The 19,360-nt window shown below is 36.6% G+C and overlaps 1 protein-coding gene across 1 annotated transcript; it reads right to left on the bottom strand.

The window, feature by feature from the left end:
- Nucleotides 1-395: 395 nt before the first annotated feature.
- Nucleotides 396-19,310, bottom strand: Lis-1 (LisH and WD40 domain-containing Lis-1). The gene is made up of 8 exons (XM_066281402.1): nucleotides 19,153-19,310; nucleotides 16,512-16,597; nucleotides 6,398-6,675; nucleotides 4,513-4,691; nucleotides 4,197-4,412; nucleotides 3,720-3,973; nucleotides 3,310-3,506; nucleotides 396-2,839 (listed from the first exon to the last, which is right to left on the bottom strand). Exons 2-8 carry the CDS (start codon nucleotides 16,547-16,549, stop codon nucleotides 2,766-2,768), a joined length of 1,236 nt encoding a protein of 411 aa, XP_066137499.1. The 5' UTR covers nucleotides 16,550-16,597; nucleotides 19,153-19,310; the 3' UTR covers nucleotides 396-2,765.
- Nucleotides 19,311-19,360: the final 50 nt, after the last annotated feature.

Consider the following 19,360-nt stretch of genomic DNA (forward strand, 5'->3'; position numbering starts at 1 on the left):
GCTGGAAGGCAACAATGCGCCAATCACAACGGCCCTTTTTTATAATTAAATGACGCAAACTATGGAAAATTTATGTTTTTAATATGAATATGAATTTTCGGCTTTACGTAGTTCCAAAGCAATATATCTCGCGAACTGAATGCTATAAATGTAATCTCAATTTTTTGGCACAGAAATTTGACTGACGGTATTATAATTGAAGGCACGTTGTTGCTGAAGTGGAAAGTTCAAAAATTGATTCAATGGAAAAATTACTATTCTTAAGGACTTTGAATAGAAAGGCATTAGTAAATTGTCTTTGGTTTTCGACATTGTAGGAAAAACGTAAAATTCAAGGCTTCTTTGTAGAGTCGCTATAATTGTAGAGGAAGGTATTGGTAGAATAAAAATATCAATCACAGACAGAAAGATTTTTAATTTTTCTTATTAATATATACAGACAAAATATTCACAATTCTCTACTTATAATGAAGCGACACTTCTATGCATTTCAAGTACATAAGGATTATATGAACAATGGTGCACATGCAACGAAGCAAGCGAAAGATTACATTATAAATTTTTAATTTTTTCATCCACTACAACAACAAAAGGTTTGAAAGAAGCGATCAAGCAAATGAAGATGTTATGACCAGATACAATTGCATATTCTTAGAAGTTTGCGACTTCAATAATCTGTGAAATATTTTCTTCTACTGGGCCGCTTCTCAAAGTTTTGTTTTTTGGTTAAAATGAAATAAAAAAGGTAACTTTCAAATCTGGGCTTAATCCTCTTTATTTTAAAATGCTACTACAAAGGCGAAACTTTATGTAAAAAAGCAGATTTTATAGAGGAAACAAGAAATGTTTATTTTAAACGAGTCAAAGAGGTAACACACTTTCATTTACGAGATATAGGAGTATTACGCTTAAGTAAAAATATAACAAATCTTTATATACATAAATTATATTGAAATACCTTTTAACATAACAGAACCTCTCTAAAGGCGAAAGGCGTTCACTGGACGCAGTTGGCTACTGCGGTTATAGCTGTGCTATGTGAATATGTAATTTATATTAAATTTATGTCTACGTATTGGTTTTATAATAACTGTTTATTTTACAGAATAAAAAAAAAACACCATTTTGTTTTAACAGAATGGTTAAATTTAAACTGATTATGGTTAGATAAAAAAATTATCAGGTGAAATGCCATTTACATTTTAACTCGTGATTGCAGGCGATATTAAATTCATTTCTTAATAAATGACGTGAAATATATATTTCTTTGCCCTTCCAAAATGTAGAATAAACCATATCACATGGCAGCTTTCTATCGAATAGTATAAGTTCTTTCTCGATGTTTGCCTCAAGTACTTACGTAATTAGTAGCTCTAGATTATTTTGGGATGCAAATGGACAAAAAACTTCGCATTTTAAGTGGTTGTTGCACCAATGATATGCAGCGCGAGTTTTCCTCAAACTCGCGCTGTCAAAAATTGTATCACAAATGTTAACAATGAACTGAGTTTGAAGGTAAACTCTTAGTCAAATTCGTTGGTGCAAGTGCCTATAAGTAATTGTATTGACCATCAATCTTAATATCGAGATTCCAAAAATTTTAGGAACGTTGATTTGGCTCCGTACAAGTTTAGGGGGACCGATTATCGCACGGAACGGTTGTTAAATAGCGAGGTAAACCGATTCTGGTAAAATCTTCAGGACTACATATTTTGACTCCTGATTTCTAAGAGAGGACGTATTGTAAGGAATTCTCTTTAATATGATCAGTGTCGCCTTAGAACCTCTGATAGCCTTCAAAACTTTGAAATGCTAAAATCACTTTAGTTCCCCTTCTTCCGATTTCTTCAACCTGGCGAAGTTTTTTGACAACTCAACCTGATTGATTACGAAAGTTCCAAACAAACAAATAATAACTTGCGGTTTTACACACAAGGTAAAAAGACTACGCGCTAAAAGAAATGCCTTGTTCCACCAACTGGAAAGAAAACTAACTCTAGATTCTCAGAAACAGAAATACGTACAAATTATCCGTACAGATATATTGCACATTTTTCTGACCATTCCGAATCGGGTTTCCTCTCTGTTGGAACAAACCCCATGAAAGATTCAAATTGGATGTCAAACTACAAGGAGCTATTTAAGTTGATGGCCATTTTGGAGGTTCCAAATACATTAAAGAGGGATTTAGATCCTCCCATAAGATTGGATTCTACGCAAAGCAGATCTCCTGGTATATTAAAAAATACACCTACTAGTAGAGTAACCGTAATCGCTATATTAATATCTTCTGAGTCGAAACTGAACAATTATTACTTTCGATGCAAATAGATTGCGTATTGACAACCAAAACAAAAATTTGGGCCAGCCACCTTATTCACCTAAAGATCTGCCTTAAATAAAAAGTGGGCCGGCCTCTCAATATCACATAGAAAACATAAATATTAATGTAGATCCAATTTACTGAAATAAATTAATTATTTAATAAAACATTTAAGTAAAAAAAAAAGCGACCGGTACACTGGACAAGTGAGCGTCAACTTCTATCGATCTTATCGAGTGAGAAAACCCTTATTTCCCTGTATAAAAGTTCTGGAACATTGTAGAATATTTTTAGGCTCAATAAATAATAAATAAAATACACATTATTAACGCAGATGATCGAGTGAATTGTCCAGTATAGATCAACTTTTGCGGAGCGGAAATTGGCCGTTCCGGAACTGCAACATGTTCAATCTGGCTGTGGATTGTAGCAGCCATTCGATTTAGCGGCATTCCCACACTTTTACTGTCTGGTCTACGCTACCAGAAATCACGTACGGGTAGGACTTGTGGAAATCTGAAATTTAAATGTTTATATATAAGAATGGGATCCTCAAGCCTCACTACCACACGAGGAGGAACAATTTTTTGCAATACTTGTCAAAACGTTAAATTACCAAACATAAATTTTAATTGGTAAAATAAATCTACCTGTAATTAAACTATAGAATGAAGAAATATTATACAAGTTGAAGGCAACGTATTTAAAGTGGCACACAAAAAGGGGGTCGTCTTACAATCATCATTTTCTCCACTGTTTTAATATCAAAAATCTAGAATTGTGTCATTCATTTGCGTTTTTCCCACAGTTGAACAATACCACATAGAGAAAAAATAAGCGATTGATTAGCAAAAAGCTTATATTTGTCGACGTGGTTTTAAAACATTGAGCTGTGCATCTACTATCTTTCCTTATTTCATGATTAAACTCATAGGCTTTGAAAACGACCGGGAGGAGAGTATTTTGCATAAAACAGTGTAACTTACCAACTGACGTACAGAAGTGTTTGTGAGCATCCAGAGTCTTAGCGCAACGCTTATTTCGCAAGTCCCATACCCGCAACGTCTTGTCGTCACTCGCAGATACCAAAAACTTGCCGCCTGGGTGAAACACTACACCTCGCACCCAATTGTCGTGAGCCACCAACACGAACAGAGCTATACCGGCACCAACATCCCATATTCTAAACGGCAAGTAAACACAAAACTTTAACATGGCAGCAATTTATCCACCTTGTAATTTATAATAAACAATTTAAACAGTTTTTATTATATGTGCATAAGATATACTTACATAAGTATATCTGGTTAAAAACCTATAACGAATAACTCTCAATTGGGTCCCGTGATGCAAAAACTTTTGCATTACAGGGCCCATTTGTGGTCGACTGTATTACCTAATGGTTTTATCCCTGGATCCGGATGCCAAGAAAGGTCCCATATGCGCCCCCTTTTTGTTATCTGCTCCTGCTGCTTCGTTAATTGCGTTGGCGGCCAAATCAGGCGCCCATGCAATACACTCGACCACGTGATCGTGGGCTCGAAGCTCGTTCCGGCACTCCTTCGATGCAACAGACCAAATCCTGACAGATTGATCGTTAGAACAAGTGGCCAGCAGTGTGCCGTCTGGTGAGGGTCTGACCATTCTCACCTAAGCATATCAAACAAAGTGTTTCTCTAAATGTTAAGATGTAAATCATCGGCGATAATTATTTATCTGAAGGATAAATAGAAAGAATGAATAAGAGGAAAAAATAATATATACAGGGGGTTTGGTTACAGTAGGTTGGTACTTGGACACGTAATGGCACAGACAAATAGGAATATCTATGTATGAGCATATTTATAGTCAATGAGAGAAGAAATATACGTACCCATTCCCTGTGTCCCGTATATGTCCTGACGCAGTAACCAGTGGACACTTCCCACATTTTAATCGTTTTATCCCGACTGCACGATACGACGAAATCTCCCGCCGGCATGAAGGCGACACTAGACACGTTGTGGTCGTGGCCGAGCATTGTTCGAATGCACTCAAAGGTCTGTTGAAAGTCCCAGAGCTTGATACTCATGTCCGAGCTACAGGATACCTACAAATAATTATATGATTAAAAAAGCGACTCGCCTTTGACTTGCTCAAGAAATCATAGAACTTTGACTCAAGTTACTATACAATATCCTAATACTAACCAATAGTTTCCCAGAAGCGTCGAAGGCTATGTCTTGTACGGGATCAGTGTGCCCTTTGAGTGTCCTTTCATACTCTCCTGTTTCGAAGTCCCAGACTTTCATAGTTGCATCTTCACTAGCCGAGACCATGAGACTGAAGACTGGATGGAATATGACACGGGTGACTGGGTCTCGGTGACCTATGAATCGAAACTATGCTCGACATCGAAAATTAAACATTTTTGTTTTTGTTATATTTACAGAGTCTCTGTCGAAAGTTCTGGGAAAGGGAACTGTTTCAGATATTACTACAAATGAACAATTTTTTCATAAAGAACTTATAAAATACAGATACGCACAATTCACATGCGACAACGACAACTTTACAAAATACATGTATCTCTAGAAAGGTTTGAGATACTTAGGCCCAGTTATGCAAAACTTGACAATATACCCTTGTAAATCATTGATTAATAATAGACCCCTTGCAGACAATTAGGTAAATGTTTACTGAGGTCGTTTTTATTACTTTTTATTACCAATCAAGTTTCGATAATCTAGATTTAAGCGAGTAACGAAGAGATTTAATCAGTCTTGAATAATAATGTAATAAAATAATGACGCTAAAAATGACCCGTTCAATGTAAAAATGTTAAAGCAAGGCTATTACCTACAATGTAAAACATATATATGTTGATTCGTTATTCCAGGGGAACGAATTAATCCCTAGATTCGAGAAATTGGCCCCCGTTGGTTTGATGACTACACTTTTTACGAATTAGATCGAGATTTGATTCCAATGCGTGCCATAAACGCAGGTACAGTCATGAATATAAATGAGCATTACTATAAATTTTTTTCACTCTCTTTACCAAATTAATCGGTTAACATACTTATAATTAAATATTCACCAACGAACTAAATTAATTATTGCTTATTAGATAAATGTAATTATCTTTACTTATATGTTGTATCGGAATACGAGGGCGGCCAGTTAATTAACCAACAAATGCAGTTATTATTAATATTATTCTTGTCGTTAATGTCTCTTTAATCTACGATGACTGCAGCAAGAACCACCAATCATCTTGTTAGGGGAGAAGTGATATAGTAATACTCTGACTTAACCCAAGAGCAATCGGGCCTGTGTAAATATTTACTCAAACATAATCGCGGCCTTCTACCTACGGTAAAAGTTTATTTGCTTAACGTATCCGTTAAATTCGTTATGAAGAAGTGTTCTTGACGCTTTATAAGAAAACCCTTAGGAGTGTGTAGGACAAAATAATCGACGTCAAATGAGCAATAAGGCAATCAGCATCTCGCGGCAGTCTGTCCCATGTACACTTTTGCACGGACCCCTACAATACCGTTAATGCCTTTAATACGGCAGACAGTTCAAGCCCATGCTAATGGTTGGTGTCCGCGTTTAAAATATCGGTAATACTTATTAAAAGTATGATCGTTCTTTGTTAAGATTTAATATGGTATTCACAACAACCGCCTGCCCCAGTTTAAATTCATACCACCTATTACCACAAAAAATAAATAAATTCTGGTGGAGCGGAAGCTGAATTAAAATCCATTCTAATTTCGTCGCGAAATCTGTTAATTAGGCTGGCACCTGTCACGGAAATATATATCTGGGCGTCAGTGTGGTAATCTCCACCTGATTTCGAAAATAATATGTACATCAAACACACCAAAAGCTTCCTGGCGATTTTACATAATAACCACTGCAATTTACTAATATGTAACTCTCGAAAATAATTATTTAGTGTAGCAATAGATGACTGCTTATCTAGGGCCTTCCATTAACAAAAACAACAATTATTGCCGTACCACTTGGATCAGTAAATGCGCGGGTTATGCATTCTCTATAAGACGTTAATTCGCAAAAACTCACCAGTCAAACAGAACTTTTCCGGTGGTCTGGGGATCCACTCGGTGGGACTTCGCTTGTTCCTCGTCGGGGCTCCTTCGATGTACTCTTTCTCGGCATCGTTTAACTTTGACTCGAGTTCCATCACCTTCTTCTGCAAACGTATTACGGAGGTCCATTTTTTCTCCAGGAGACCTCCGAATTTTCTTTCCACCTCTCCGGGCATGTCCGCTTCCTTTTTGAAAGCATCCAACGCCCCTTCGTATCCATTACTGCTCAAGTAATCAGCGATGGCTTTGTTACTAAAAGCAAAGAAAATAAATTAATTAAAATTCAATTGAAACGGGTGATTCATAGTTTTGAAGTGCTTGACTCTGACGCGTTATTGCTAATATTAGAAAACGCATGAACAAAAAAATAATCTGATAAACGTTTCATAACGTCCTAATATAGAATCAATAATTCTGTTCGATAGACTAGTTACAAGGCTTAATAGGGTATTATGTGAACGTGGTTCTTTCTCCTCGAAATCGCTAGACATTTCACGTAATCAAAATATTTGGGCCCCACATAACGTTCCCATGATAGGAGAGAAAGTATGCAATGAAAACTGGCGATTTGCCACTTATACGCGATTTTTTTCGATCCTCTTCTATTAACTGATTTATCGGCGACCGGTACTATATCGAACTCTCCGTGAATTGTATCTTCAAATCTGCCCATAAAAAGGCTATTAAACCCCAAGATACATACAGTGGATCACAAAAATATTTGGACAGCAAATCTAATTAATTATAATTACCGTTTTCAATCAATATTTGAAACAATTGGACAAAAAGTATTTAATAACGAATTTTTAAGATATTTTTCCTACTATAAAATGACATTATTTCCAAGTAAAACCATCGAAATCGAAAGAAATTTGTGAAATTAGAAAATTCTCGCATATTTTTAATCTCACAAAAATATTCAGACGGTTTTTAGCTACTTGTAAGATAACAGTTTTTTTTTTACTATTTTGCAACTCATTTTTATGGTATGAATCACTTTCATAGACATCCATATAGTACGTTATCGAATTGCAAACAAGAACATTAGTTTCGAAATTAGACAGTTAGTGATTTTCAATTATGAAAAAGATTCTTCATACTGAAAAATAGGTGCTATGGCAAATCTAAGTAAAAGCTCGGTAGGAGACATAATATCGAAGTATAAAAATTAAGATAGAATTATGCCATTGAAGCAATCAGGCCGTCCACCAATTCTCAACCGAACAAAATTACCGAGTTATTATGCGAAAAGTGAGAGAAAGTCTTAAAATAAGTGCCCCTAAGTTGCAAATGGAAATGGAGAAATTTCATGGAAGGAAAGTGTCAACAGAGACCATTCGAAGATGTATTCGTGATCATGGTTTTCGCAGTCGTGCAGCCAGGAAAAAGCCCTGGTTAAGTAAGAAAAACCAAAAATTTCCATTTGAATTAGCCACTGAACACATTCCTAAGGATAAGGACTTCTGAGATGACGTTATTTTTTGTGATGGATCTAAATTTAACATTTTTGGATCGCATAGTATGCAAATAGCTTGGAGAAAGCAAATACTGAGCTACATAATAACAATTTATGTGCCACGATTAAACACGGAGGAGGTTCAGTAATGGTTTGGGAATGTATATAGTCGCAAGGTGTGAGCGAATTGATTTTTATTGAGGGAAATATGGATAAGATATATTATTTCAATTTGCTAGAGAAACAAAAAAAAGTGCTGAGAAAATGGAATTATTGGAACCGTTTAAATATTATCAAGACAACGATTCTAAGCACGGTGCTCGAATCGTGAAAGAACGGTTGTTGTATAATTGTCCAAATGTGATAAAAACACCACCGCAATCCCCGGAACTCGATACTATTGAGACCTTGTGGCATCAACTAAACGTTCCAATTCGACATCAGATTACAAATAAAGAAACGTTAAAAAGAGTATTAACTGAAGAATGGCTTAAAATTGATACACGATTTATATTAAAAAAAAAAAAAAAAATTCTTCCATGTCACGCCGATTGTAAAGTGTTCGGAACCAATAAGGAGGTCATACGAAATATGAATTTTTAGAAGAATTGCAACTATTACCGTTTTTCGTTATGTTTAAACCGGCGTTCGAACATTTTTGTGATTTGATAAACATGTTGGTTATTATTTCTCTAGTTGTATACGCTTGTTGTTTAAGTATTTATTAAATATTAATATGTAAGATTTAATCTGTTTATTGGCAGTTAAATTTTTCTTCCCCGTTCAGCACACAGTCTATTGAACCCAATAACAAATTAATTCTAGTAGGTGTTCGAATATTTTTGTGACCCATTGTATATTTAATACGCTTGCTTGAGTACAGGCAATGCAATCAAGTTCGTTTCGGGAATATCGTGGTACTCTTTGCATCTCTTTTGTGCTTCCAGTGCCGGGCGCGGGTGTGAGTTTAGACAATTCCATTATTTGTAAAAACCGTCTATGGTTCCATAAACAGAGAGGTCAACAAATTGCGAGCAGCGATATAATCATTCGCGGAATGAACTAAACGCAATTAGAAACGAATCAGTCTCGTGCCATGGCAAAATAAAATAAACGTGAGTTATTATTGGGGGATACGGCCGTGCAACGTGAATGGCATAAAAACGTCATAAATAGTGATTTTCCTGAATAGACTTAATTAAAATTCTGCGCTAGAGGCGGGATTACTACTTATTGGAAACTGTCATACCAGATAATCTAATGTAAAAAATAAGTTGTCTGGTTTCGTAAGCCCCTTTCACTTCTTTGCAAATAGACTGACTATTAGACTCGTTGGCGGTATTGTGAAGATTTCTAGAACCGAGAAATTAGGATCGCATATTCAGGCGATTAACGCGATCGCCGGTTTTTTCGTTTACCGAAGTACACATCAATCTCCATAATTAATTTGAACCAAAGTTATTGTGGTGAACTAAATGTCGTGTAGTATGCATGCTGACCCTAAGGTGGTGACGCAAAACGGCGAGCGAGATCGCCGGATCCGATGCCCCTCGATTTTCTCCTTGGTCGCAGTTCGAAATCTACGATTTGTAACAGACCTCCCGAAAAAAAAAAAAAATCCTCGCTTCAGAATCACGCGTTCTCGTTAGTTATTAATGTGAGAATCATAACGATGACAGCACGGTTCAATTCATGAAAGTTCATGACATGGAAAATAAAAAAGGCCCCAACTAATGAGCACCCAACTTAGCTATGCTACATTAAACCCGCAAATAGCCTACGTCATTTTTAGATCAAAGCCAGATAAACCCCAGAAGATCCAACCGTGGAAAGTCTGATAAATCAATAGTGACGCTCACAATTGGATCATCCTGTAAAATAGCAGAAGCAAACAACCTGTGCCATCTATCATCCCCTCGTAGAAAAAAAGATGAAAGTACCCGCGAAGAAGCTATTTAATCAAGCTGAGCGCAATTTAAATGCCCCGTGGTGCAGGTCCTTAATGGGACCATTTATTCGACTTGTACGGCTCCGATTATGTAACTAGTAGGAAAAAGAAATCGAGTTTCTCCCGTATTTGATGATATACAGCGGGTAACACGTACTTAATGAAGTATTTTCCAAATTGTTACGGAAGAGCGCCGCGGGAACCGATCAAAATCAATACCTCAGTTGAGGGTCTAAAAGCGACGGCAGAGAGAGCCCTAAAATGAAATCGTGGGCCATTATTGCAAACCACTTATGGTCGTTGGTAAGCTAAGCGTGAAATTGCTAATCTCCCGGGATTAATCGAATTTTAACCTATCGGCAAACAATAAGAAAAGGATTTATGTGTGTTCTTAATTGACCGGATGCTTATCTTCGGTTTGAAGCAATTTCTATGCAGAAAATGCACTCCGAGTCGAAATCTTGTCAAATTCTGACAACGTTGAGTATGACGCTCTGACACATTGGATTTTTCACTATTTCACTAGAAGTGTTTCTTGCATTTGACGTGGGAACTCCTAATAAAAAGCATCAACACAAGTGCCTACGCAATGGTGAGGACGTTTTACATTGTTAAGGCAACAGGAAACGGTTGGAAAGTGTACGTTTCATAAATAAATGTCTTATTTCAGCTACGTTGTGAGACGTGTTATAATACGATTTATCGCTGGCCATAAGACATCGAAACAATTCCTCATCTTTTGGTACCCGGGGCCGAAAGATCATTAACCGGTGGTTTCTATAAGGCTTCGCATCATTTAAAGTTTAAAGGGCTTCGGCTTTGATGCGACTTCGGACTTCTTAAATGTGCATACATATCATGTTTCAAGCAGTGAAAAATGGGAAAACGACTAGGCTAGACGTTCAACACATTATCAACCACTTCAATGCATGCAATGTAAAATGAGAACCTAGTCCTATTGAATCTTAGTTAATATAAATTTATAAATCAAAGTAAAGAGCATTCGCATCTTTACAAAATAATCGTCTTGATAACACTAATAATAATCAAAAACCCTTTTCAAAGGTCGATTCTGATTCGCATCGATTACTGAGCTCTTGGCGAGAAAGATAAGAAATAGTAAAATAGACGGTTCCGTAACCTGCAGTTACGTGATTCTTATGCGTAGGTGTTTAATGGGATCGGTACAAGTAATGGTTATTTTCGTAGTTTCATCGATACAAAAATTGAAGAGAGCAATAACGAACCTTTGGAACCGTCACGTTAATAAAAAATGAAGATGCTGTGTGCGGCATAAAAATCGATTGCCACCCCAAAGGACTTTCTAAAAATAGATTTAAATACATTTTGAAGCATCGGCTTCCAATTCGAACGTGAGCTTAACCAACAAGAATACGCTACTTAAGCTTTCCACATTAAAAGCTACTTTTCAAACAAATTAATACACGAATCTCCCATTTAGTATGACATTGGTGATCTTGAACAACATTTCTTTCACGGACTTCACATTTCTCAACAGCCATCTCTTAAAATTAAAAAATCGCGGCATAACTTTTAGCTTTGTCACATTCACACATGACATCCTTAGTGCCGAAACAATTATTTTCCTTATGCCTATTTGTGTCTGGCTGTTTGGAATGTCACGGCACGAAATCGGCTTTGCTTTGTGGGACTTATTTTGTCTAGATGTTTGTTATGCCGTATGTCTCGTTTCGGGTCTTCTTTGTGCGAAAACAATAGAAAATTAAGCATCCGCTATTATCGATTTCGTTAATCGCACTCTTTAGCAGCGCTGCTCTCCAGAAAGAACTGGAACACGTAAATAACGTACAAGTTTATTTAGGGGTTCTAGAACAAAGTAAGCCAGGCCATTGATTAATTGAAGCGCTAATAATATCCGCAGACGCGTGGCAGAAAGGTTCAGTGCGTGACAACGCAAATGTGCTACTAAGGAATACTCCGACAACCTTGAATGACAACAATAATTGCATCATTTTTATTTGTATTTATTGGCGGTAGTAGCTGGACAAGTTAAGGAAACAAGCACTTGTAATTGTTTTCGAAGGATTCATTAGTACAAGAACCTGGGAGCGGCCTAGAACGAGAACCCAAACTAAGTAAAGGCCCGTTAGGACTCGACCAATTTTCCTAGATCTCTATCATGAAGGTGTGTTCCTACGTTCCAACTGTTCTTACTATCTTTTTTTTCTTTCTTTTTTTTTCGTTAATTAATATCGCGTATCTCGCAGGCCCGGCATAAACAGACTAAGACGTAACTATTCAATAACGATACACCGTGGGAAAGGCCATGAAGGCATTCGTATTTTACCAACGCTAATGTTGCCGTTACTCTGCCTTTGATGCCAAAAAACCGTTTCATGTCATTATATCATTACATAACAATGAATATTCAATTGTTCCACTTTATTTATGTTTAATATGGGAGACTGACGACGCTGCAGCATATAGGCGTCTCGACGCCTTGGCATTGGCAGCCAGTGGGGACGCGACCTGGCTTTGACGTAGGGAAGTTCAGCTGTATTGATTTTCGCGAGGGCGCTAGCGGGGGTTTCCTGATTTGCATGGAAATTCCCTCGAATGTTATATAAATCCCGAATAAGACTTTAGCAGCAATAAGCCTCAATAGTCTTTTGATGATAGCGCGCTAAGGTAATTAGGTGCGTCAGTGCCGGCCAAAATAGTACGTGATTACTGTTATTTCTCTCCATTATCTTCTGAAGCTATCAACCCCGCGTCACATTATATCTGCCTATAGGTGCTTATTTGTGAGATAATCCACCTCGTTCCACTCTCGCAATACACAAGAAAAATTATCTGGTGTTACTACACTTCATGGACAAACGTCCCGGTAAAACGACGATCTACATGAGGCGTCCGACCATGACAAGTGTAACTAATACTGAGAAAAAAAAACAAGATGGATATTGAAAATCTCATTAAAAATCCGTTCACCGTGTGTCAGTCGTGAAGTATGGCACGCCTGAGGCCACCACGAAGCGTAGTTACGCCTGTAACAATCGCATTTTCGTAGAGAGGTGTCTTGTTTTACTTTGTTGGTCTATATTTTATAAAAAATCTTATACAGTGTTAAACGGCTGTAGCCATTGTTCGGTTCTACCGAATATTCTTCCAGATTTCAACAAGAGCATGCCAAATTTTGAACTCGTTTGGATGAAAGTACACGATGATTTCCTTCGGACATCTGTGTGGAGTCCATTTTCAATGCTGCCTAAACCCGCTCTTCATGTCGTGCATTTACTGGGTAAACGCATCAAGAAAATCCGTTTTTCGAGCTTCCGGTTCAACACTCCCGGATGATTTAGAACGAAACGATTGGGAAACGTTCGAACTCCACTGCTAACAGTATATAAACTTTAAGGCCTTTAAATCTGCTCTTTAAAGGAAAATTTTCCAGCTATTTGTACCCCAATAGGTACCACCATAGGCAGGAACAAGACATACAGGAAATTTCCTTATACGGACGATTTGACAACAATGACATTCTAGCAACGGAACAATTGAAGAACAGTTGTGGCATAGCCCACTCGCCATTATGAAATCAAATATTTTCGTCCGATTTAATTGATTTCTATCGCAAAATCGTAGTTTTCTCAGAAATAGGGCCGATTTCTCGAAGAATAAAAAAGTATATAATTGAATTTTCTACAAAACTAGCAGATCTTAATTGTAAATTCAATTACGGTAAAAAAAATTATAAAATTTTAATGGCAGCCCATTCCTAGTTCCCTGAGTTCTGAAGCATAGTTAAAATACAGAGTTACTTCGAATTATTTAAAACGTTCAATTGCTGACGCCAACATCTCAGCAAATAGCTCAATTATTTATCTAAAGTATCACAAATGGCCAATTCATAAGAAACCAACAGACCCACCCTTGCACTTAACAACTTTCCAGCTAGCAAGTAGAATTCCATTCCCACACTCCTTCTTCTTGAGGAAGGTTCATATAATCCACCTTCAATAGAACTGCGACCGCGCCCATTACGTGATCTTATTGCCCGTGCTGAAGACCACGAAAAAATCGTGAAATGCGAATCTATTCAAATACGAGACTAATTTCGAGTCAGACTTGCGCATAACGGTCGTGGGACGGTACCTACCGGAAATATTCGCGTTTCTCAAAGGTCAATCCTCACAAGCAGAAGTGAAACTGGAACTTTAATATGCGGCGCTGCCAGGTTTGCATTATTGTTTTTGAGCAATCATATTGAGCTTCTGGTAGTGGACGCTGGTGGCCAGGGGCGGCAACGCTGGCACATGCCGGCCGGTCTAGCGACTTCTTCTCCGGCAAGATGAGGAAAGAAGTCAAGCCAGTTGGGTAATCTTCGTGCCATTCTCTTTTATTATTTTGAATTTTTGTTGCTTATAGGAATCTACGGCCCATACCTTCGTGGCCAGGTTGGAATTGGCGCTAGCAGGTCGGTAGGGGAGCTAGACATGCCTTCAGGCTCTTAGTTACACTACACTTGATAGTCCCGCATGACTAGGCAGTTATAACTGGGTATTTAACGCAGAGGTTAATTTGCCATGACCCCATGTTCAGCTAGCCCATTGTGACTAGATCTAGTCATATTATAAAATGGCATGGCATGTCTTATTCTTCGTCGTTGCCATTAAAGTGCCATGTAATGGGATGTTAAAATTCAAATATTTTTAACCCAGTTCTTGGAGTTTTGTGTCGAGGACAGAGGTCGTTTGTCAAGGGAGCGCGGAAGCACGCTAATAATACCTCGCTGAATATTTAGTCGATGCACCGCATTTGTCATTGTATGGAGGAATGGGATTTTACTCTTAAACATTTTTCAATTGTGACAGATCGGGTGGTCACAAGCCTACACTGCTACGCCCTAACAATAAATACAACTCATATTTGAAAAAAAACCTTTCGTCTAGGAATATATCGTGCAACCGTGTGGGAAGCCCCATATTAATACGTACACACTTGTATCAAGTCATGGCACGAAAGCTGCTTTTTTCTTCTCACCGCATAAAAAAGTACAAAATGTAAATTGAATAATGAATAAAGGAACTCTTCGGCATGTACCTGTACGGTACTATAACGGTACTCTCCTAGAGTACACTACCTGCCGATGAAGTGATAAAAAAACATTATTGGGTCGCGCTGATCGATGATATTTTTTTGGATCCTTATGAGCTTTCTTGTTCGCGAATGTGGGTTATCAAGACAGATTTATTGAATGCTTGTTTTTCTTTCTATAATATGGATATGTAGAAACTTTGGCCTTAATGGAGGACTAATTGGTAGCATCAGACGATCATGACAAACGAAGTGACGGTATTGATTTTCCTGAATTATATTAATTTATGCGAGGATGACCTTGATTTGTTTTAATCTTTTTAGGTCAGATTTGCGTATAGCGGCTAGATTTAATCTAGCCCTAAGGCCAAAATTTTAATTAAATGTGATCTTGTGTCAGTTTAACATTTTTTTGTTCGATTTTCAAACTTCCAGACGAGACAAAAATCAGTCTAGATTGATAAAATTCATTAAAATGTTCCAGTCAAATTGAAACAATCTCGTAATCGTATTTATGTTACCTCTGTCCCCTCACTGTTTGCAATTACCTGAGTAAATGTCGACAAACCCTCTTCTGTTACACCAATTACTACTGTTTTAAATCCCCCGAAAGGACGTTCAACCAATAGTGCTGAAAAATTGAACACCCGCCCCCCATAATATAAACACCATAGACCAAATTAGTCATTACTTAACCCATGATATGCACCCTAATTATGAGTTTGTTTTACACCCCAGTCATTAACACACCTTACAACCCATTGTATCACACATCGGTCTGTACACCCTCTATTTGGCTTAGCAACACCCCTCAAAATGAATTCCCTTCCTGCTTTAGTTAATTAAAAATTCAACATTTTAACTATCTGTCAAGTGGCCTTAGGCCTTAATCTTATATAAACCATGCAAAAAACCTTTAATAATCTGTAGCCGCAGTTTCAAAAAAGACAAGTTCAACGGCCTGCCTTAAAATAACTGTTACCCAATCGAAAGCCACCAAATTATTGTGGATCCTGCTTTGGTTTGATCGGATGGCTTAGGAAGTTAATAGCCATCGTGGTTAAGAGGTAGTTACTTATAACTAGCAGGAGATAATTACGGTAATTACTTATTTATAGATGGACTATAAGAGGAAATTCAGACATGGATATAAAATTAAATTCTAGCGTAATAATAGGACTAATTGCCTAAGACTAATGCAGCACTTCAGGTTTGAGTGAAAAACCATACATAATAGTGATTCATGGTCAGAATGTGAAAAAGGCAGTTTAAAAACCACTTGAAGACCACCTGCTTAGTAGTTGCTTATGTATTGGTACCGATATTGCATAACACAACTAATGGTATGTGTAGATACCAAATACACTAACTGGGAGATAAATATAAAATGTCGTGATGGCTTATTCAAAATGAAATAAAAATAATGTAAGTATTTTGTATAAAATATTTTATGGAAATCAGCTGATCGAACGGAAACTGCACATATATGAATAATTATTGACAGTTGCTAATGAGAAAAAATCGCAGTTGGACTTTAATGAATTTGATATTGACGCAGGAAATGAGAATACCTATATGAAAAAGCATTTATTTTTAAGTTCTTACAGCTCTTCTCGCTGGCGTTGAGATAGAACCATTTTCATGTTAATGTTCCGAAGCTCACTTTGGGTAACCGTTTAGTTCATTCCAACCTAGAACAAGAAAAATACATCAATATTCCATCTACAAAAGACCATTTGAAATTGAAGCGCTTTTTTTCGTCTTTTATCAACCGGATGGAGAAATTTCCAGATTTGTGTTCTTAAAATTGATTGCGACACTTAAAGGGGCTATTTATACCCTGCCGAAATAAAAAACAAACAAAAAGGCACTGGAGAGAGCATCTCTTGGCAGTAGTCCAGGCTGGTTCTATCTTGGAGTCCTGATTTTGGTGCAGGAATGAGCTGTTATTCAGTTTAACGACGGAAAAACGAATACAAAAATTAAGCAGGCTCTTCCAGGGTGCATTAAAGTAGGCTTGTAAAGAAGCCTAAATTTAATTTGTTGCTTTTTTTGGGGCATTTAAACTAATTTTTCTTATACAAACTAAGTTTATCCTTAAGAGTTTTATGACTCTGTATCGAATTCAGAGACAGAAAAAGAAAATATCGTTTAAAGTAGCTTTGTAATATGTGTTCAACAAGAGCTGATAATAAATGACCTTTGTGTTAGTTCACTTATCAATTCAAATTGTTAAAATATTTAAGTGAAATAGCTCCATAAAATAAACCATTTCTACCAAAACAAGACATAGTACCTACAACAGTTTCTTCGCTATCAATTGACAGAAGCTACAGTCTGTCAACTTATCAACTGAAATATGGCATAACGCTGAATTACAGGCAAAAAGGTGCGTTAGAGTTTATTAGTTAAAAATGAATGAACTTCAATTGCTTTGAGCTCGAAACTTTTTTCTTCAATTTGTTAATATCTTTGTTTAATACGTAATTAATATCAAATGTCTTGGTTATATTGATCATAACAGTTGGGCATACGCCACCATCATCTTGAGGTCAAGCTGTCACAGGTATACAGCAGCTGTATGTTGGTCAAAAGTCCAATTGGTTATTAGGCATTAATATATGTATAAGTATACTTATGAATGTAATGAATTTGTTTGTTTGATCAATTGTTTTCAAACTACCTCCTCTAACGGTTTAATAATGTTGAGCTATTGACTTTGTCAAAGGGTCCACTAGTGCCATTTTTCATTGGACAGGTACTAATCTATTTTCCATTGAGTAGTATATAATGTAAACAAAAACCTTAACACAGTGAGGCAGCACAATTCAAACATTTTTCTAGATACTTCACCTGCGCCTCTTAATCTGCTTTGAATTGACTGCATACTTTTCTAAATGTTTATCTAAAATACCATAAAAAATACAAATGCCTCCCTACCAGCATTAAGTGTTTTAAGTGCCAGAAATGCATTAGTTTTCCCAGTGATAATAACTAACCTAGATTTACTATTCAAGAAAATATTATTTAAGGTATGTGGAGTCTTCAGGTCGTCAGGAAGATTTACCTTTTAAATACTTTTGGCACATTTCATTGTTGTCACTCACCCTGGCATTATGGAGAAGTCCAGTTCCAAAATAAGCTCCTTTTTTTTAGGCCCTATAGTTTCACACATAATTTTTCAGCTGCATATGACTGATTTTGTTATTGAGAGATTTAGTTGTTTTGAATTTGTTAAAAGCTTAATGTTTCAAATTTATCATTGTTTTTTTTATGTTAAGAGATGCCAGGGAGGCATGAGCTCTTTAGATAAAACGCACCAAAAAATTTCATTTAAACATTGTAAAAATATCCTACTTTCACATCTATTTTACATTTATATTTATGTAACTAATATAATAATTAAATGATGAGGGTTTATTGAAAATGGCCATAATTCACCTTTAATCATTGCCTAAAAATGAAAGATATTTTTAATATCTTCACGTGGTTCGTCCTCAACCAAGACATCAAGAGTATTCTACTGGTGCTCTTTATATGTCCAGTAGTTACTAAATTTTCTTATATAAACATTAAAATGTGCCTCTATTGTATAATAAAATTAAATTCGCAAAATATTTTATGCTAGCATTAGAGAATATTTCCTTGGAAAGTTAAAAAATGCAAAATTGTTTTAAGGTAACACCTTGGGCCGTTAGATTACTTTCCTCAAGGTTTAACTTAGCACTGTATTCCCGACTAGGTGAGTTCATGTGTAAGGCAACTAATTGGATATCAACTAATTATTTAGCTTAAAAGTAAACCTATTTACTTGAACATGTAATATGTTTGTCTGTGGTGTCTCATCAAAATTACTCAACATGTTTTGTGTCTACTTATTAACTACAAAGAGATTTTTCAGACTTTTGAACTGAAATAACTATTACGAAGATATTCAAATTCCTATGAGAAGTTCTCCTTCACCTCAGTTTAAATGGAATATACAGAAAACAACCTACTGATCACCGTGTAGGGGTCTCTTTTATGGGCCATACCGCAAGATAAATTTACGTTTAAGGCAAATCTCTTAAGAAATAAGAAAATGTGTGTGCAAAACTCCGTTGCAGTTTTTTAGCCACTTTTATGATAAAAATCAATATCGGCCATTTTGCTGGAGATGGCCAAACCAATAAGGCAGCTCTGCCAACGAAAAAAACCCGCAACGTGCCATGCAAATGTTGAATTTTAGTTCATTTGCGGTACTTACTCTTGTGAAGAATGGATAAATCGCAGCGATATCACTAAAAACAGATTTTAACGCGTAATTTTTTTAACGAAATCGTCCGAAACACTTTGCCCAACGGACCAAACCACAATGCGCAGCGCAACGACAAACGCAACGTAATGCAAATTCTTCAATTTTTTTCTTAACGACAGCCACAGTTGGCTGTCTCAATTGACAGTTGACGGGCAAT

This window comes from Euwallacea fornicatus, chromosome 4 (genome assembly GCF_040115645.1).
Source record: "Euwallacea fornicatus isolate EFF26 chromosome 4, ASM4011564v1, whole genome shotgun sequence".
Classification (NCBI taxonomy): Eukaryota; Metazoa; Arthropoda; class Insecta; order Coleoptera; family Curculionidae; genus Euwallacea; species Euwallacea fornicatus.

Coding starts and splice junctions, on each gene's coding strand:
- Lis-1 (XM_066281402.1), bottom strand. CDS start 16,549: ATGAAAATGGTTCTATCTCAACGCCAGCGAGAAGAGCT. Junction 6,676..16,511: donor CAACGCCAGCGAGAAGAGCT/GTAAGAACTTAA, acceptor CTTTGCTTTTAG/TAACAAAGCCATCGCTGATT. Junction 4,692..6,397: donor GGAAAAGTTCTGTTTGACTG/GTGAGTTTTTGC, acceptor TTCGATTCATAG/GTCACCGAGACCCAGTCACC.